The 20,774-nt window shown below is 41.7% G+C and overlaps 2 protein-coding genes across 6 annotated transcripts; both read left to right on the top strand.

Annotated features, from left to right (window-relative positions):
• The first annotated feature begins 61 nt into the window (after nucleotides 1–61).
• On the top strand, nucleotides 62–8,149 carry LOC115192575 (AN1-type zinc finger protein 5). Of its 3 annotated transcripts, none has more exons than XM_029751231.1 (6): nucleotides 63–183; nucleotides 1,647–1,849; nucleotides 2,132–2,246; nucleotides 2,439–2,566; nucleotides 2,762–2,869; nucleotides 4,500–8,149. In XM_029751231.1, the coding sequence occupies exons 2-6, from the start codon at nucleotides 1,699–1,701 to the stop codon at nucleotides 4,646–4,648; spliced, it is 651 nt and encodes a 216-aa protein (XP_029607091.1). In that variant the 5' UTR covers nucleotides 63–183; nucleotides 1,647–1,698; the 3' UTR covers nucleotides 4,649–8,149. The 3 variants fall into 3 exon arrangements, with proteins under 3 accessions (XP_029607092.1, XP_029607091.1, XP_029607090.1); XM_029751230.1 differs by having other exon boundaries at nucleotides 64–183; nucleotides 1,647–1,858; XM_029751232.1 differs by lacking the exon at nucleotides 2,762–2,869 and having other exon boundaries at nucleotides 62–183; nucleotides 1,647–1,858.
• Nucleotides 8,150–13,495: 5,346 nt separating this feature from the next.
• On the top strand, nucleotides 13,496–20,389 carry LOC115192573 (alpha/beta hydrolase domain-containing protein 17A). Of its 3 annotated transcripts, none has more exons than XM_029751225.1 (5): nucleotides 13,496–13,734; nucleotides 14,646–15,027; nucleotides 16,019–16,213; nucleotides 16,642–16,821; nucleotides 18,051–20,389. In XM_029751225.1, the coding sequence occupies exons 1-5, from the start codon at nucleotides 13,701–13,703 to the stop codon at nucleotides 18,274–18,276; spliced, it is 1,017 nt and encodes a 338-aa protein (XP_029607085.1). In that variant the 5' UTR covers nucleotides 13,496–13,700; the 3' UTR covers nucleotides 18,277–20,389. The 3 variants fall into 3 exon arrangements, with proteins under 3 accessions (XP_029607085.1, XP_029607086.1, XP_029607088.1); XM_029751226.1 differs by having other exon boundaries at nucleotides 13,496–14,470; XM_029751228.1 differs by having other exon boundaries at nucleotides 13,501–13,581.
• The last annotated feature ends 385 nt before the right edge of the window (nucleotides 20,390–20,774 follow it).

Genomic DNA, 20,774 nt, shown 5'->3' with positions numbered 1-20,774 from the left:
GGCAAATGAAATGGGGATATTATGCATGTGAGAAAATAATGAATTGTTGCTTAGAATTACGTCACGGTGGTTTCGAATGTCGGGAGCTAGCGCTGGTTAGGAGGCCGCGCGCACAGAGGACAGATTACTTGTACATTTCTGGAGACTAAGGTCGTCAACACAGCTCATCACTTCGTATTTCAGGTACTGGATTGCTTTAATAATAACAAATAAGAAACGGTTTCGCTAATGTAAACCGATTAAATCCGGTCAGATCCGTTCCCGCTGACTACAAGCTAGCGTACCGTTAGCGCTTCATGCTAGCTAGTTATAGTAGCCAGATAGCAGTTGTAGCTGGCAGTACATAACGTTCGTTTAGACACTTGTGTGAAAACAAAGTCACGTTACATATTCAATGTAATTCGTCTGACTAATAAATATCATTACCCAGATAAGCTAGTGCATTTTTTTACATCCAGGACATTAAAAATATGACGTCGCCGCTGGTCCTTGTTTTCAATGAATTAGCTGTCTAAATGTTACTGTAGCTAACTAAATACCCAGTCTCTTGCTAGCATAACGCTATTTGCTTTTGAGCGAGGACGCAATTGTTTTCGACTGCGGACAAACAAGACCTGGGTGGATGATCAGCAGTAACGTTAGATACTCATTTAACTAGTTATCCAGACAGCTAGTTTGCCAATTATAGTCCGTCTATGACAAGGGAATGCCATCATTTTAGTGTTTTGTTCTTTGATTTCAAGTTTGCTTGAACCGACCAAAACATGTAGCTATGATGCTGGCGCTGTAATTGAATTTAGGTTATCCTGGCAGCCTTGGCAGAGTTAGTATTTCTTGGTTTATCGAGGCACAAACTCTTTTGTTTTCAGTGCACACACTACAGCTAGCTAGGTAGCAAGCTTTTGTTTGTGACACAGGCACTGTCTGACAGTTTGCGATGTGTCTTTTGTTGTTGGTCTGTTATCCATGCTGTAAAACAAGGGAGTACCAAAGCGTTCATGGAAAATGACCCCATATGTATTGTCATGGTGACTGATGATATTTAACATTTTTAGTCATTTAGTAGACGCTCTTATCCAGATTAGTGAGTGCATACCTTTTCATATTTTTTCGTACTGGTCCCCCGTGGGAATCGAACCCACAACCCTGACGTTGCAAGCGCCATGCTCTACCACACGGAATATCTCAGTTTTACTTCCAATCAGGTGCATGTGTAATAGAGTATTGTGATTTGTAACTGCTTGTGTTTCTATTGTCTGTGTTATCTGACCATTCAAATGAAGTAAACAAGCTGTTTTTGTGGTTTGAAAGCTACGGATGTCAAATTCTAAGCCTAATTTAACAGAATAAAATCATAGCCTCTGGATTGGGTAGCCTACATGCTAGTAACAATAAACAGTATTTGTATTGTATCTAACAAAATAGATCACTCATCACCAGTACTATACAGATTAGATCTGTCAGGATCATCTCAAATACACTAAATCAATAATCAATCATTCACACTTACTCCTAGCAAAACCACTAACACTTTCAGAACTGCTCTCCTGCTCCAATGCCGGTCTCCAAGCTCTCTTAGCCTTTTTATAGAATGTTCATGTAAACAATGGCCGTGAGTTTGACTAACTCTTCAACCCCATTTTCAGGAATATCCTCTCCCATCCCCCTCCCCCCCCTTCCCCCCCCTTATCAGAGAGCATGGCTCAGGAGACCAATCAGACGCAAGTGCCAATGCTTTGCACTATGGGCTGTGGTTTCTATGGTAATCCCCGCACCAACGGTATGTGCTCGGTCTGCTACAAGGAACACCTACAGAGACAACAGGGAGGGGGCCGTTCCAGCCCCCCAGGTGAGAAAGGTAGGAAGATGGTAGAGGGACCCAAAAGGAGGGTGGTGGGTTGCTAAAAGGGTCTGGAGAATGAGGTAGCAATTGCTGCTAAAATCTTGGTATTATAAAGCAAGAGAGTGATTTATCAGTTCGTGAAACAACACTTTTTTTTGTTAATTGGAGCCATGTAGGTAGTCAATAGCGTGTGGCATATGATTCAATATAGGTACAATTCATTCATGGTCAACAACTGGGGGGAGGGGGTTCAGTAGTGTCCTATATAAACGTGTGGTTTATCCACAGGCTCGGCAGCTTCATCGCCAGTGGGGTCCCCGGGAGCAGCTGGTGTGTCAGTGGAGAGCACAACGTCGGAACCCAGCACGGAAGGGGTCACTCCACCCGAGGAAAGGACATCCAGGTATGCTGACATAAAATCAGCTTGTCTCTGCAAACAAACACACAGACTGCTAAATGGAATCCATTACATTGACAGTAAGCTGTTGCTCAAGAGGCTTTTGTTCATCATTGTTTTTTGGAAGTTCCATAGTATATTGGATTATGGTTTCAGTTGTTCACCTCATTATTGGTCTGTGTGAATGTGTGTCTCCAGTCCCAACTCCCCCAGCCCAGTAACCCAGCAGATGACAGCCATGAGTATCTCCCAGGATACTGGAGCCACTGACTCAGACCGGGCTGATGGGGACGAGGAAGAGGACGAGGGGACATCCAAAAACACTGGTTAGAACAACAGGGAAAAAAGCTTGAGACTTTCTTGTTTTCCAAACTGTTTTCCAGTAGCAGTCATCAGCAGTATATGGCATGGCTCCTGTCTTGTAATACATAACTACACGGCAGCCACCCGAGGGTACACTTCAACAGTAATATATGGGTAGCTCCGTTTGTGAGGTTCAGTTAGATGTTGTATTTTAACAGGGCCAGTGGGGGAGGCAGCCCAGGCCTCGTCTGATGGTGATCAGACCCCTGACAAAAATAAGAAGAAGAACCGATGCTTCACCTGCCGGAAGAAAGTGGGCCTGACGGGTAAGACGGAAGATAGGGTGTCCAATCAGAAACGCATCTTTTGACCAATGGGTAAAATAATATGGTAATTGTGTAGATACTCCTCTAAGAAAACCAATGGTCCAAACCTTGTCTCTCATAATCCATTCAAAAGTTATTGCAGTATTTACCCTTGTAGGGTGGCTGAAATTAGGGACCCTAAATCAACGGAGGCCAGAGAAAAAAGTGGTAAAAAAACAGGAAAATAGTATTGCATCAGCTAGGCTGGGTGCTGTGTGAGAATTAAGTCTAACTGAATGGCTCACTGTTGAACTCATCTTTCTTCTCGAATCCGGAGGGCATAAAACAATATAGAGGTAAGATAGATATTGATTTTGAGACATGACATGTAGTATTTTCATATTATAATATACACTTGTCATTTTAATGCGAAATTCTCGTTTTTTAAAGATTTTTCACAAAAACAAGTGTATCCTTGAAATGTCAACGGTGCACTGAGCCGTACTGCAAGCGTTGTATTTTTGAGCATTTTACATTTAATTTAGCTTTTTGCAACCTGCGGAAACTACTTTGCAGAGGACTACCAGAACATGTAAAATCCTTAAGTTGCTGTGATAAAGCGTCACTGCTTAGTCAACAGAGCTGGGTGCTTATTAGCTGACTTTTAGGATATAATGTTAATAGCATGTTAGAGAAAGACCCCACTGAATGATTCAGGACACGAAGAATCATATTTGTTCTGGTAAAATGTATTTTATTACATAAGGAAGTGAAATTTCATGACCAAAATGTGTTTTCAACCACTGGGTAGTGGGTGGACACCCTACAGAAGAAGGTTTCAGGGCGCACAGCACACACAGGCAGGTGGCTGCTGAGTTAAAAGGGTTTATGGGGCATTGAGCTCGAGTGCAAAGGAGTTAGTTTCTGAATTAGCTTTTAGGTGTTTGAGTTTGTCTATGATTTTTACCCCTGGGGAAATGGAAGCATGCAGGGCTTATTAGTTAGTTCAGATACATATTGTTTTTTTAACTGACTCTGATGTTACTGCTCACATACAGTACTGATTTGATGCTTTTTCAATGGTATGTTTATTTTTTCAAAGAAATTCTCAAATCTGCTACACAAAATAAATGATATCTAATTTTCAACAGACATGATTGATCCGCCTATTTGAACGTCAGAACATCATATTTATCACACACAGTGCAAAAATAGCACAGAGACCTCAAGACTGAATTTTAACACGATGCCATTGTCCTTACTGGCTGTTTTTTAACTAAATATTTGGTAAATGTTTTCAATATTTGCACGTTTATTTAATAGTTCCTATTCCAAACGTAGACTACAACTTTTATGAAAGTAGTCCACCTATCACATTGCTGTTTGTGTAGAGAGCAACATACTGCAGGTTAGTGGTGCATTTCACGGTCCACTGCATTTCACAGTGTACTGTTGGCTTGCACTCTACCGTGGTGTTGGCCTGCTATACAACAATCTCTTGGAAGAGCCTTGTGCTCACCACCCTCTAAGAAAGCACACTGTTACTACACATCTCAGGTTTTCATCTTGGTCCTGTTGGTTGGAACTGACCTTGGCGACTGAGACGTAGATAGGGTTGGATGTTAACTTTGTCCATCTCTTCACTCTCTAGGCTTCGACTGTCGCTGTGGTAACCTGTTCTGCGCCATTCACCGCTACTCTGACAAACATAACTGTCCTTACGACTACCGAGGCGCTGCCGCAGCCCGCATACGCAAGGAGAACCCCATCGTGGTGGCTGAGAAGATCCAGAAGTTATGAGGACTAAATAGAAAAGTCCCTGACGTGAAAATTTGGAACAATGGCGGCATGGAATAATACCAGATAAAATGGCTTCATTTGTTCATGGTAGGATAAGGTGGGTGGGGTGGCAGCGTCATAGCCCCTGTCCAGCCACTCCCTTTATTGGCATCTCCCTCTCTCTCCTAGAGTGACTGCTGGAGTGTGAATGCGTGTGTGAATTCCAATGTGGGGAGATTGTGTGTGTGTGTGTGTGTGTGTGTGTGTGTGTGTGTAGCTTGCTTGAGAGTCAGGGAGAGTGCAGTAGGGTTAGGTGGGCATTTGTCTGCTGTGGGGAGGGAAGGCATTACATTTCTACCCTTTTTATTATTAACTTGGGACTTATTTTTATATTATCCCTGCGAGGTAGTTAAAATGAGACAGAAGTAACCTGTTTAAGAGCATGCCACAGCTCGGATAAGGACATTGGGAGGTCAAGTTAAGATCCATACTGGGAGTTTCTGTGTGTATCAGCAAGATCTTTTGAAGACTTCACATTCATTTACTCCCAAAGAAAAACCATTGTCTAGTTTCTGTCAAATTGGCCTTTTGTTTTATTTTAATGTTTCCCTCTGGGTGATTAGTTCACAACATGTCAAACTCCCAAGTCTCTGCATTCAAGAATGTTTTCTCTTTGATATATTGACTTCTCATACTGATGTTGGGTGCATGAACAGTTAGTTATTGGAGGGGGTGGGGCAGGGCTGGGGTTATCAAGATAGCCTTGACATAACTGAGTGATTGAGTTCTTCCTTTTTGTTTTAATGAGCGAATGATATCAGAAGATCTATATTAATATATTGTAGTTAGCTTGAATTGTGTGATTGCATTCTATTTATTTTTTGAATCAATTGGTTGGTTTGTACTGGAGGATTGGCAGCATGTGTCCGCAAATCATTTGATTTGTACTTAAACTTTCAATTCTATTTAAGCATTTCCATCTGATTATGTAACCATTTGAAAGAATACAAGTTCTGATATGTGATGGAGTAGAGTGGACATAAAAGGTCCATTATTTTGGAATCAAAACACAACAAATAGTGTCAACTGCAGAGCACAAAACATTGAATGTGCAAATGAACCTACTCTGTTTTCTTCAACCTCTGGGTCTTTATAGTTTAGTTGGATCTCTGCAGGTTTGCTACAGAGAATAAAGCATATTCTTCCCATGCTGGCAGGACATAACGTAGTGTTCTCTTTGAACACCTGCTTCTGTTCCATATTGCTTACACTTTAAGCCTCCTTGTCCTTAACCACCATCATACCACTGACATATGCTGAATGATAACTGAACTGGTTGGCAATTCATCTCCATAGTGACACACCTCTATTCTCAGCTGAAGTGAATTACTTCAGAATGACAGTGGCGTGCTTTATAATGTGCTCCCAAATGAGTCCTTTTTCGAAGACGCTTCTAGCTAGCTACTTCCGGAAGATCAAAATGTGCATGCATGTGCAGTCAGATGAATAACTGTTTATTATAAACAGAAAAACGAGCGAGAATGTTAAGACACACAGCATTAGCACAATGCAACGCGTTACTGGAACCTTGACTGGCTGAGGGTCAAGTTAATGGGACTACTGTGTTTTCAATTGTAAATACCATGTGGCTACTATTCATGTAGTATAATCTTATGTAGAATGTCGCCAGATAATAGGTGGGGAGAAAAATATCAAAATATTAGTATATGTGTATAACAGTGCTTTTCATAACTACCCTAAAAGAAGTGCAGTGGCACTGCTTAGTTTCCCTTGTATTTTGTTTCACTGACAGGTAATTCCTGTGTCTTCAAACAGGGTGTAGAATTTGGTCAACGGGCTAAAAATCACCCTGGATGACATATTTATCTTTGACAGTGTCATGCTAGGTTGCTTTCCAGTTCCTCCTGACTGCCCTGAGATTCAGTGACTCAACTCTACAGACAGTCAAACACATCCCTTCTATGTCCAAAGTACTGCTACTAACTGGCTCACTCTTCAGCAAGGGCCTTGTCCCTGTGGTTGTTTTCAGGATTGGTCACACTAGTTTCTTTCAAAACAATTTGTGGCAGTTTTGCATTGTTGAATCAAAGGTATATCAAACATTGATTTACAATTCATGCTTTTTCATAACATAGCAGATGTCATTGAAAAAGATTGTGTGGAAAAAGCAGATACTGAAAAACAGCAAGTGTAACACCTGGCAAAACAACAAGGAGAAAGTCTGAACTGAATGAGATCTCTTTATATAAACAGGGAATAACCTAGACTTAATTTAGTCAGACCTGTGATATGCGCGTTAGCCTGGGTAGTATTACCAGTTAAAGAATGTCTTAGTGAAGGGCGGGTAGCAGTGGCTTAGGGCCTTGGCATGCAAACACCAAGGCTGCCTGTCCCTGAGCCTAGCCCGGAGCTCAAAGCCCCTGTTACGAGATGAGTCCTCTGGTTTATCATTTGGAATCAGACACTCTTGGATCTTAGGGTTCACACTGTTTAAAGTATCTGAGTGGAGATGGTGCGGTGCCTTTGATACCATGTAAGAAGAGGGCCTGAGAAGAAGTGTGTATGATGAGCTAGGGCTAGGCTGTCTGAGTTGAAAAACCTTCCTTGCTGTTGGTTTATTCCCCATAGTTATGTTTCGGTTTTAAGAGTATGCACTAAACTGACTTTAAAATGGGGCAGAGATGCGTGTCCTCGTGTACCTGATGAGTGTACTCTGTTCTAGGGCAAGGGAACAGCGTCGGCTTGTCCTTCAGTTTGGCTGACTGTCGTCTTTGCAGTTGTGATGTGTTGCAGGTTGATAGTTCCCTTGACTGCTCAGACTATCCCAGCATTTAAAAAGGATTGCAGTTTGAATGTTACCAACGGGTTGATGGGGTCATGCTTATCAAGCTATTTATGTCTCTGGAATTGACCACACTGAGCCTCCCTTGTGGGGCCCACTGAGCTTATGTTTTAGGCTTAATAAGATCTGTTGAATCACTGCAATTGTATGTAAATGGATCAAATAAACCGGATCAGAATCAGTGATTTGATGTTACGAAAACATCCACTGCAATTTCAATCTGTTGCACTTTTACAATGTTGATGTCATGAAGTATGTCTTTAGCACACTTTAACATAATCATTGTCCTCATCTTGCGGCCATTACTACAAAAGCTTTTGATCTGTGATGAGTAACCAGCTAATGGGTGACCAAATCTGGCAATATTCTCTCAATGTGTTGCAGCAGAACTGTGTTCCCATAAAATACAGTGGAGTGCTTGACTCATTCCACTGATGTAAGAGAAATTATGGAACAGACAATAATTGAGTTCCAGAATGTTACAAATTGTAGATCTCTCCTGCAGGAAATTGCAAAAGTGCAGTCAAGTCCTTTGGACTCCAGTCCCCCAGAAACAACACCAGATATCTTTTAATGTTTTTTTTCTTTAAAAATGTAGGGTTGTATGATGTGTAAGAGTAAGTATAAAACAATAAAATCACAAAGTTTATTTTAAATTTACACTTGTCTTTTGTATTTATTTGTACAGCTGAGGGTAAGCAGGACAGATATGGTAAAGCAGGGTTCATGGATTCAGACTTTCCTCTTGAGACCGGTTAATTCTATAAAAATCCTAACATTCCATCACAGCCTCCCAACACCTGGAGTACATTCAATGGACAACACTTAATATTGCAGTAGCCTATTGTTGTACAGCTGTACATTTACACAATGCTTTGTACTGATGTGTTTCTCCGACTCTGCAAAACGCTTAAGAGACAAATGGGTGTCCACAATGTCACCAAATGTTCAACTGGAATAGATGCTGGCTCTAACTAGAATTTACCATGAGGGCCGACATATCCCACTGAGTGTGTAACACACCTAGACTGAGGCAGCCATGTCCATGTGTGCAGTAGCTGTGTACACCCGTGCCACAGAGCCCTGCCCACTTCCACATCAGCAGCCATTCACTACTCTTGGTTGGATTTGAGCAACAAAGTAGGTGTTAATCTACCTCAGATGTGACTTCTGTTTTGGAAATGGAACACTCCACACTTAATGATGATGGTATACCTCACCTTTCAACTATTTTAAATGTGTTGAGTAAGTTGTTTACTACACACACTCTGGTCAGTTTATTTGGTACATCACCCAATTCACAAAAATGGATCACTCCTACAGACAGTGAGTCACGTATCTTGTTATATAAAGCAGACAGGCATTGAGGCATTCAGTTACTGTTTGTTGAATGTTAGAATGGGTGAATCGAGTAACCTAAGCAACTTTGAGTGTGGTATGATCGTTGGTGCTAGGTGCGCCAGATACAGTATCTCAGAAACGGCTGCCCTACTAGATGGGTGTACCTTATAAACTGTCCAGTCAGTGACAAAGCTACTAATTACTATGTCCTGGAAGAGGTCCATGCAACAAACTAAAATTTAGAAAATATGCTGACACCTATTTTCCAGAGGTGGGACCAAATCACTATTATTAGAGTCACAAGCAAGTCACAAGGTCTGAGTCTCAAGTCGTGTCCCAAGTAGAACGGGTCATGTCTCTAGTCAAGTCCAAGTCGTGCATTCTAAGAGCAAGTCGAGTCAAGACAAGTTTTTTTTACATCTCAAGTAAAAAAAAAAATGCTATACATGCAAATCTTTGTCTATTCATTGAAGCTACCAGACAACTCTTTTCATTATTTTGTCTAACACGTTTTGATATGTAAGAATTAAGTTTAATAACAAATTCCAAATGCAAGCTTCATAAGTAAATTATAAATTTACAATAAGACCAGTAGCTAGGCCTATGCTAGTAATTGTTGATTGACGCTCCATTGCTGGTGAGCTTGCAAAGTAACCAGTTAATATTGTCACCAAACAATATTTGGAGCTGGATATTTATTTATGGAAATCTTCTCTCCCTACACTACCGGTCAAAAGTTTTAGAACACCTACTCATTCAAGGGTTTTCCTTTATTTTTACTATTTTCTACATTGTAGAATAATAGTGAAGACATCAGAACTATGAAATAACACAAATGGAATCATGTAGTAACACAAAAAGTGTTTAACAAATCAAAACATTTTATATTTGAGATTCTTCAAATAGCCACCATTTGCCTTGATGACAGCTTTGCACACTCTTGTCATTCTCTAAACCAGCTTCATGAGGTAGTCACCTGGAATGCATTTCAATTAACAGGTGTGCCTTCTTTAAAGTTAATTAGAGGAATTTCTTTCCTTCTTAATGTGTTTCAGCCAATCAGTTGTGTTGTGACATGGTAGGGAGGTATACAGAAGATAGTCCTATTTTGGTAAAAGACCAAGTCCATATTAAGGCAAGAACAGCGCAAATAAGCAAAGAGAAACGATAGTACATCATTACTTTAAGACATGAAGGTCAGTCAATACAGAAAATGTCAAGAACTTTAAAGTTTCTTCAAGTGGAGTTGCAAAAACCATCAAGTGCTATGATGAAACTGGCTCTCATGAGGACCGCCACAGGAAAGGAAGACCCAGAGTTACATCTGCTGCAGAGGATAAGTTCATTAGAGTTAACAGCCTCAGACATTGCAGCCCAAATAAATGCTTCACAGAGTTCAAGTAACAGACACATCTCAACATCAACTATTCAGAGGAGACTGTGTGAATCAGGCCTTCAGGGTCGAATTGCTGCAAAGAAACCACTACCAAAGGACACCAATAAGAAGAAGAGACTTTCTTGGGCCAAGGAACACGGGCAATGGACATTAGACCAGTGGAAATGTATCCTTTGGTCTGGAGTCCAAATTGGAGATTTTTGGATCCAACCGCCATATCTTTGTGAGACGTGATGTGGGTGAACGGATGATCTCCACATGTGTATTTCCCACCGTAAAGCATGGAGGAGGAGGTGTGATGGTGTGGGGGTGCATTACTGGTGACACTGTCTGTGATTTATTTAGAATTCAAGGCACACTTAACCAGCATGGCTACCACAGCATTCTGCAGCAATACGCCATCCCATCTGGTTTGGGCTTAGTGGGACTATAATTTTTTTTTAACAGGACAATGACCCAACACACCTCCAGGATGTGTAAGGGCTATTTTACCAAGAAGGAGAGTGATGGAGTGCTGCATCAGATGACCTGGCCTCCACAATCCCCCGACCTCAACTAAATTGAGATGGCTTGGGATGAGTCGGACCGCAGAGTGAAGGAAAAGCAGCCAACAAGGGCTCAGCATATGTGGGAACTCCTTCAAGATGGTTGGAAAAGCATTCCAGGTGAAGCTGGTTGAGAGAATGCCAAGAGTGTGCAAAGCTGTCATCAAGGCAAATGGTGGCTATTTGAAGAATCTCAAATATAAAATATATTTTTATTTGTTTAACACTTTTTGTGTTACTACATGATTCCATGTGTGTTATTTCATAGTTTTGATGTCTTCACTATTATTCTACACTGTAGAAAATAGTAAAAATAAAGAAAAACCCTTGAATGAGTAGGTGTTCTTCAACTTTTGACCGGTAGTGTACAATTTGACGTTTGCGCTGCACCCGATCCTATAGCTGTACAGCAAATCAGCAATCTGTTCGCTAGCTCAGTGGTTCAAAGCTCGCGACCCCCACGCACGCACATGCGCGCACACAATCGCTTTGAACGGCCGCCTGCCCGCAGAATGCTTGTTGCCAACTGGGTAGCCCATTTCTTCCTCACAAATATCGTAATTAATTCGCCAGAATATGTTACATCTTCATACCATAATATTGAAGGCAATGCGATGTTACAGCTATCTTTAGACATATAGCCAGTAGCCACCAAAACTAGGCCTATCTGAAATATGAAAATTATCAATGAAATCGCCAGGTAGCCTGTTATTGTTCTGACGAAGATGCCTCTGAAATAGCCTTCTAAACTGTACTCTGTTTTTGCCAGGCAAAACCTGAGAAAATGAAGCAAGTGCTTTCTGGTCATTTATCTCTGGATATGCGCTCTAGCCTTTGCGTGCCAATCCTGATGACTGGTCATTGGTCAAACACAGACGAGATGTTTTTGAGACAACAATCTAGTGCAATACCGTAGCCCTATATTAGAAATCAGATCAAATGGACAAAGGTATATATAGAAAATATATATGAAACATATGTATTTTTCCCATTCTTCGCTAACTCGCCTGACCTGTTTGCTCATCCAATCAGAGGGCAGAGTATGCGTTTCACAAGCTATTCTGTTGCACGTTTTTTTGTCAATGCTGCGGCTACTGTCTGGCTACGCGGAGGGTAGTCAACAGATACTCTGTGCCACAAAAGGAGTGATAAAACGTTACAAAACCTGCCCAGACAATTTCAAGTCATCAGACTCAAGTCAAAGTCTCTAGGCTCCAAGTCAAGGCTCAAGTTATTTGGTTTTCTATCAAGTCAAGTCTAAAGTTATCAAATGTGTGACTCCTGTCAGAATACATGTGACTCGAGTCCACACCTATGCTATTTTCCAGAGAAGTAGTACAACTCCAGAAACCACCTTCTCTTAGTGCCTCACTACAGCAAATATTTTCTCTCCAGAAGAATGTCTCCTCCTGCAACACTTCCCAAACCCTCTTGCTTCCTTCATTCCTTCAAGTGTGTGTAGGCCTACTGTTTTCAAGAGTAGGCCACTATTCATGGTAGTTCCCAATGAAGTTCTAAGGATTATTCAATTGATTTTTTACAAGTAACCAATAGCATTATCTTGCAAAGATAACATTCTCACTCTACACAGGAATACTTTTTCATTGAAATAAACCAAATGATATTAATTTGAGATAAACAACAATTGACAAACTGAACAATAAGTGATTCACACATCATTATTGTATTTGTATTATGGTATGTATTTAGAGTGATTCACATTCCATCTGATCTGGTAGTTAGAGAAACAATAGGGATACATTCCCCATGAAATGTAGGCCCAAATGAGGTCCAAAAAAAGATAACTAGATAATGGATATATGTGTTCGATATTGCAGCTGACTTTAAAGGCGAGACTGATCTATAAATTACATTGCATCCTAAATTGAGCTTGCCAGATAGTAGTTGTAAAACCCAGAAAAAAAGTTACCTCTGGTTCGTTGAGCGATCCCTGTGGGAAAAATGAATGGAGAAAGAATAGGGTTTTGGAATAAACGACGAAAATAAGGTCTGAGGTTAACACAGGTTTAGGAGATCTTATATAATTTGTTCTATCAGATAATAGCAGTCAGTTAACATGACATTTATGAATTATGAAGCCTTTATGTTGTTTATTATTAAATACATTCTTCAAAATTCACAAAAAAATGACGTTAGCTGATGAAGATTATCTCATAGAGCAAAACGTATAAAATCTAAGCCTGTTTTTACCACAGACCTTATTTCCTGCGTTTATCCAAAAACCCAACAAAAACGCCATTAGCTTTCCTCATATGCTTTGTCCAACGAACCATGGTGGAGTAAGTGCCTACAAAAACAATCCATTACTATTTCCGTCATTGTTCTATCTGTGCTATAACTAATCAACGTTATTTCTTGATCAGTCGGTAAATAATAATTTACCCATGAAACATCACGGGTGTTGATGCTCTCGAACACTGTAACATAGATCTGTTTGATAACAATGTTCTCGGTTTCCACTAGTTACCACAGCCACAAAGTCAAAATTGGCTATATCGTAAAAAAATAAATGAAAACAACCATTTGCTTTTTAATCTTAATTCAAGGTTATGGTTATGCATAAGATTGGCAGTGTGTTTTTAAATTAACGTTTAAAATCATATTTTAAGAAGATAAATTGTAAAAATAGGCGGGGTTTATGATTGTGTGTTTGTGGTAACTAGTGACGATCAAAGTTCCCCCTGCTTTCCCATTGGAAGCTTTCCCCCTTCACAGTCATTTCCGGACGCGGCGAAATAGAAGGAAAAAAATATTTTGCACATCCAATGGAATGGATTAATAAATGACAGTAGGTAGCTAGCTGCTCGAAAGTAATAATTTCAACCACAAAACATATGTGATTATCAAAACGGGTATCCTGGACGCTTGGTTTTTTAAGTCTCGCTATATATTTGCATCAGTCCATAGATGACGGTCCTATCTGAGGAGACGGTGTTTCCAGGTCTGAATAGCTAAACTAGTTAGCTGGCTACCCAATGCTAGCTAGTTAGCGGATACATTTCTGCTAACTAACATTAGATGGCCAGCCTTGATTTGGTATCTGTGATTAATCCGAAAATTGTATTTGTGCCTCATCATTTGTAGCAGTGCCGGTGTGTTTACTTATTTCGTTGCAGTTTGAACGTGTTTTAAAGGCACGACTTAACGTTAACGTTTTGACTGCTTCGCTTGTAGGCTAGCTAGGTAGCTAGTAGAAGGTCAACATTGTTGAACCCTGTTAGCTACAGCTGACTACAGTGGGTGGGATAGACACTTCTCAGCAAACCGTCAGCTGCAGTTATGTGTAATGAGATATAAACAGAGTGGGTGTTTCAGCTATCCAGATCCAGACAGTTGTTCATTAGTTAGTCATTAGCTAGCTAACTGGGAAAGTAGCTATAACATTACCTGCTGGCTGAAGTTACTCAATTCTCTCCAACCATGATCAAGTTGATGCGCACGAAAATACCTCAATAACAACAGCCAATACTTGGAAATATGGATTTCACGTGGACTTCAGCCATACTTCAAAATCCCCCGATTTTACTTTCAAAATTACATTTTCAGACTACTGTCTTAGCTACTTTTTGATTTTTGCTGACAGGACAACTTTCCCTGTTTTGTTTTGGAGAGTATTGTTTTGACTTGGGATCTCTGGTAGATTTTTGCATGGTAGTTAGTTTCTTTCTCAATAACAGGTAGGCCTGACTTCTAACATAAGATGTTCTGTTATTGTTATTAACCATTGATGACAGATACATTTGTCAAGTCTTGTTCTGAACATTTTTAACTACAGTGGAATTTGTGAATTAAATTCCCTTGTAGTACAGAATAATATACAATCACAGTGCTCACCTGTCTTTGCCCCCACAGAGTGGATGATGAATGGCCTATCTGTCAGTGAGCTATGCTGCCTGTTCTGCTGCCCCCCCTTTCCGAGCCGTATTGCTGCCAAGCTTGCCTTCCTGCCTCCTGAGCCTACATATTCCCTCCTCCCAGACCTGGAGGGGCCTGTAGCCCCGGGGACAGCAGGGACCGCAGGGCTGAGATCCAGAGCTAGTGGGGTACCTGGAGCTGCTGTAGGGGGTTCAGTCAGCACTGGTCCTGCAGAAGGAAAATGGAAGCTCCACCTGACAGAGCGAGCCGAGTTCCAGTATTCCCAGAGAGAACTGGATGCTACAGATGTGTTCCTTACCCGCTCCAGTCGTGGAAACAGAGTGGGATGCATGTACATCCGCTGTGCCCCCACTGCCAGGTTAGTCACGTGTGTGTGTGTGTGTGTGTGTGTGTGTGTGTGTGTGTGTGTGTGTGTGTGTGTGTGTGTGTGTACACACCTTGGCTCATTGAGGCCCTATTGTTTCACCATGTCAGACATCCTCTGATAAACTCACCCCCTGTTCCTCTTGTCTTGTTTTTGTTATGCCATTCTTTTGCTTGTCCTATGTCTTTACTTCCTGTACTTGCTTCCTCATTGTGTCAGGTTATCTCAAACCTGTTCTCTTCCTGCTTTCCTCATTCATTGCTCATGCCATCTTCTTTGACCTACCGATACCATTCTCCTTGTCCTTACCCCAATTCATGCTCTCATTTTTTGCCTGTGGTCTTGTAAGATGATATTGGTGAGTTGTGATAGTCTAATTTGTCTATTGGTGATTGATAGTCTGCTTTGTGGAGGTTATACATCATTATGTTTTCATATGGTATGGCTTCAGGTAGCCTACTTGTTGCTCCTGTTGATTTATTTCAGTAATCAGCTAAATTGATTGGCGAAGACATGGACTGGGTCCTGTTACACTTGATGTAGTGCCAGTGTCACACGTGAATGTAATATGACACTCCTTGTTCAGGGTATTTTGAGTAAAAAGCCCAAGAGCAAAGCAATGACTTACTGTATGGGAGGTGCCAACTCTCTTTAGGGAATAGAGAGTATCCAGTTGCTTTAGGGAGCACATCTTGCATTCATGAATAGAAAGCACATAGATGATGCTTGGGGAATAGCAACCCTATTATTCATGTAATACAGAACAAGTAAAAAGACAGGAGTTAAACTTAGTGAACTAGTCCTCTCTTCAGTCTGTGGCCATAACCAGTTTACCTTAATCAGCACATTCAAGTCCCATTCAAATAGGTAATTCCTGAGGTTTTAATGGGAATCTGCTATTCACACAGTACAGGTCAGGAGAGGTAAAAAGACCAGGTACGGTCTGTCTTGGTAACCTAGTTGTCTCTGTGGCCTCTCTCACCAGGTTCACAGTGCTGTTCTCTCACGGCAACGCGGTGGACCTTGGCCAGATGAGCAGCTTCTATATCGGCCTGGGAACGCGTATCAACTGCAATATCTTCTCCTACGACTACTCCGGCTACGGTGTCAGCACGGGCAAGCCTTCAGAGAAGAACCTCTACGCTGACATTGACGCCGCCTGGCAGGCCCTGCGCACACGGTACTTACGCAACGCACAGGGCTGGGCAGGCTGGGGCTCTATACATCATCATGTCAGGGAGGGACGGCTGTGTAGTCAGTGGGAGATGTCACCTTACAGAGAGGGGGGGTGTAATGTCACACAATGACAGGCTCATGCAGCTAATGGACTGTCTCATTAGTTTGATGGGATGCTGTGTTATCAATGGCTGTCCTTGGGTAGATGTTATGGAGCTACAGCTGGTTTTTATGTTAGGCGTGCCATGTTCGCAGACATTTGTTACCCGTTTACTCCTGGATTTATATGGTAAAAGTATGTTGTCATTACATATTATCATAGTTTAGGCTTCATAGGAGTGATTTATGTTCAAATTGTTTTAGTGTTTGCTACTCCTAGCTTTTCCCTGACATGATTGTGTTTAATTCCTATTTCTTCCTGGTTGTGATCAGATATGGCATCAGCCCAGAGAACATAATCCTGTACGGGCAGAGCATTGGCACCGTGCCCACGGTCGACCTGGCATCTCGGTATGAGTGTGCCGCCGTGGTGCTCCACTCCCCCCTCACCTCTGGCATGCGGGTGGCCTTCCCAGACACCAAGAAGACCTACTGCTTTGATGCTTTCCCCAAGTGAGTAACCTACAACACCTTCCTCCTTATCTCTTTATCTTCAACTCTGACTGCTTGTCGGTCTGCCTTTTGGCATTTTCACATAATAGTACATGATGAGATTAGGATATAAGTGTAGAATTGGAAATATAAGTGACAAAAGATTTGTCCAACTAAAAGAAGAAGAACTGCAATCTCTCATGTATTTCATTATTTAGTCTCTCTCTATGGGGAAACAGCCTCATCACATCTGAGTCATAACTGAGTCATCTCTCACTCTGTATCAGATCATAAGCAGGTGTTGTAAACACTGACTCCTCCAGCCATTTTATCATATCATCACCCTTTATTATGTAAAGTGTGATGGTGTGGTATTTGAGCCATTAGAATCACATGTTTGTTCACTGAATAGGATTCCATTACAGTCCAGTACAGTACCAGGCAGTGCCAGTGTAGGAGTAGAGTAGGTGACGGGGATGCCTCTGCTCTGTGGTGAAAGTCTCCAGTGTTCTCCTCCACCCCCCTGAGTTCTCCCACCCCTGGGTGCCTGTTGCCTAGCTGGCTATCCCCACTCTTCAGCCCACACTGACTCCCATACTCCAGGAGTAGGCAACTAGATTCAGCCGAGGACCGATGTGTCCAAGCAGGTGGTCGGGGGCCGGAAAATTCTGATAATTTGTACACTTGAACAAGTATTTGTAGGAATACAAAGTTTTTGCTGAGTTCCTAGTTATTTTAGTCTTTTTTGATAAACTAAAATCACTCGCAGGCTGGTTTTGGCCCGCAGGCCGCCTGTTTCCGACCCCTGCCATACACCATCCGGTCAGTGGACTCCCAGTAATGTAATACTAGCTGGGTTCAGATCTGTATGTGCTTATAGCTAACCCACAGTTATGTGTGGGACAGAGGAAGGACTATGAGTACTCTCTTCCTTCTGAACTAGTTGATTGAGCTGAGCTGGGAGATGCATTTACATGCAGCAGTATTGTGCTCTCATATCTACTGTCTGTCCTGTTTGTTCCTCGACCTGTTAGGCAACAGTTGCTGGTCAGTGCTCACAGTTGCAGAGGGCAGGTTGCACTAACCGGCCATGCTAAAACAGACAGACGTCTGTACAACGCTTTCTGTCCACGGTTACCCTTTAAGAACATACTTAGTTATAACAGTGTTGTTACACACATGGCAATCTAGTAACTACCTTTGCTTCCCTTATCCCCAGTCTCTAACTCCATTGCCTCTCTCTCTGTCAGCATTGAAAAGGTGTCTAAGATCACGTCGCCGGTGCTGATCATCCACGGGACTGAGGACGAGGTGATCGACTTCTCCCACGGCCTGGCTCTGTTCGAGCGCTGTCCCAAGGCCGTGGAGCCACTCTGGGTGGAGGGGGCGGGACACAATGACATCGAACTGTACAGCCAGTACCTGGAGCGCCTGCGCCGCTTCATTGGCCAGGAGCTGGCCGCACAGCACGCCTGATACCACCTGAGCCCCCAGTCCTCCTCTGGCTCTGTGCTGTTCCCCTGGTCGGAGTGAGTCAGTGGAAATGGGTGGCTTTGTCTGGGAGGAGGGGTGAAGCCTGGCCTCTCAGAATTAATAATCCTTCACCTTTTGGTCAACTTTGTCTGGATGCTCGCAGCCCTGTCTTTTTGTTGTTTTCCATCTTTTCTGTCTCTGTCATTAATCCTGGTCAGGGATTCTCTAGTCCACCTCCAGCCCCGGGGTCAGTGCAAGAATGCAACCCAGACACGGAGGGCTCTCTACTGGTCTGTCTAAAGCCCCTCTCTCTTACCCCAGCCGAACACAACCTCAGATAGGTCAGCTGTTCCAAACATGTACTGTTTAACCTCTTCTGAGACATTTACACATGATTCAACTTTAACTAACAACCCTAACATGGACAAATAATTGAGTGATGAATATTTGTCATTTTATCTTTTATAACACATGACACTGAGCCACTACTTTACAAATCATGTGGTATTGACAGATGAGTATAACTGTCCTGTTTGAAAGCAGGTTTGTTGCTAATGTTTCGTGTGGGATCTTCTTAGCTCTCTCTCGTTTACAACTAAGATGTCAGATTAATAGTCTGTCTATGAATCATTTGTTTCATAGACATATAAATCAGACATTTTTATAATTATTAAGCATGGATTCATTTGAATCCGGAAAGTGATTAGAGCAAATAGTTGCTGAATTATTGCTTTGGCTGAAGTTCAAAATCTCAGCCAAATTAATTGTTTCAAAAGCATTCTTAAGTCGCTTGCATATCTCTAAGGAAAGATTGATTTCTAGCTCGGCAACCCCTCTTATGTTTATGTTTCTAGCATGGCAACCACTCTTATGTTTCTAGCACGGCAACCCCTGTTATGTTTCTAGCTCGGCAACCACTCTTATGTTTCTAGCACGGCAACCACTCTTATGTTTCCCGCACTGAACTAAATTCACCTCTTACTGGGTTTCTGTCTGAATTGGTGGTTCCACATTCAGCTTCAGATGTTTTCAAAGGCTTTTTTGTAAGTGTTTTACAGAGTTGTACAAACAATTTCACTTTAGGTATTTCTAAATCAGTGAGTTTATTTCATACCTCCAAAAACACTAAATCATTGTGAATCACTAAGCTTTTGCCAGTAATGGCCATTCACATAGTAAATTGGGTCGGGTCAGTTGAGACTAAGCTGGATGGAGTATTAACTGAACTTGCTGCTAAAGATTAGGATAAAATGGATTGAAAAGGGTCAAACTCTCCACATCCATTAATGCAGCTTAGTTTGATGGGAAATTGAACAGTCATACATGTTGCAATAATATTGTTTATGCTGTAGAGTAGAGTGGAGCCAATGATGTACAGTACATGCTGCTGGTCCCATATGACATTTGAAAACACTTATTCAGCCATGTCATGTTACATGTGTGATTAGTTTATTGTTTACTTCATTTTGGGGTAAATCACACTTCATTATAACATTAGTAGAGCTATGGAATAGGATGTGCTCTATTTTGTTATTGACCCGGTTTATTTCCAGCAGGCTCCCTTTTCAGCTCCAACTAGCCCTTTTCACTCACTTCGTCCTGTTGCCACACTATTTCAGACAGACTTGGGATTCCACCATTTCTGTCCGTCTGTGTGTGAAAGTTGACTTGAACGAATGCCCAACTTCTCTGGCATATGGGGTCTACCACGACAAGATAGTGGAGATCCTTGGGTTGGGTTTTGGGGGAGTCAGGATAACATGTACACAGCAACCAAAGTTTAACAGGAAATGTTGTCTTGAACAAAGCGTGCCTGCTTTTCTAATGGTATGTTCATCAGAACCAAAGAAAAGGTCCATCACATCACCCATAGTACATGGGTTTCTTATCAGTCACTGCATACAGTTAGGGAACAAAAGTGAGTGTTTACTCCCTGTGATGGACTATTGTAACGATAATACAAGCAATACAACTGATTTCTGTGTCTGGGTGGTCTGAGAAGAAGCGCATGTGTCTGTGGGAGGTAGGGTTGTCAAATTCTGGGAACAATCAAGAAATGCACTTTTTTTCCCGAAATCCCAGTTGGAGGGTTCCTGGATGCAGGAGGGAATAAGCAGGACTCGAGTCATCCAACCAGGACTTACGGAAAACAAGGGAATTTATTGAAAGTTCACAGAATTTTGCAACCCTAGTGGGAGGTGACGGACTGACTGTAATTCGAGTGTGAGAAGAGTTCCAGACAGACACATTTAGAGCTTTTGTTTGAAGAAACTAAGTTATGGAAAATATTTTTTTTATTCAAACGTAATGTGCCTTCAAAGTATTCAGACCCCTTGACTTTTTCCACATTTTGTTAGGTTACAGCCTTATTCTAAAGTTGATTAAACTGCATTTTTTCCCCCCTCATCAAGCTACACATAATACCCCATAATGACAAAGAAAAAACAGGTTTAGACATTTTTGCTAATTTCTAGAAAATACAAAACGTAAATATAACATTT

The sequence above is a fragment of the Salmo trutta genome, chromosome 4, assembly GCF_901001165.1.
Source record: "Salmo trutta chromosome 4, fSalTru1.1, whole genome shotgun sequence".
Taxonomy (NCBI): domain Eukaryota; kingdom Metazoa; phylum Chordata; class Actinopteri; order Salmoniformes; family Salmonidae; genus Salmo; species Salmo trutta.
This window is presented reverse-complemented; position numbering and strand designations above follow the sequence as displayed.

Coding starts and splice junctions, on each gene's coding strand:
- LOC115192575 (XM_029751230.1), top strand. CDS start 1,699: ATGGCTCAGGAGACCAATCAGACGCAAGTGCCAATGCTTTGCACTATG. Junction 2,247..2,438: donor CCCGAGGAAAGGACATCCAG/GTATGCTGACAT, acceptor GTGTGTCTCCAG/TCCCAACTCCCCCAGCCCAG. Junction 2,870..4,499: donor GAAGAAAGTGGGCCTGACGG/GTAAGACGGAAG, acceptor TTCACTCTCTAG/GCTTCGACTGTCGCTGTGGT.
- LOC115192573 (XM_029751225.1), top strand. CDS start 13,701: ATGACGGTCCTATCTGAGGAGACGGTGTTTCCAG. Junction 15,028..16,018: donor CGCTGTGCCCCCACTGCCAG/GTTAGTCACGTG, acceptor CTCTCTCACCAG/GTTCACAGTGCTGTTCTCTC. Junction 16,214..16,641: donor TGGCAGGCCCTGCGCACACG/GTACTTACGCAA, acceptor GGTTGTGATCAG/ATATGGCATCAGCCCAGAGA.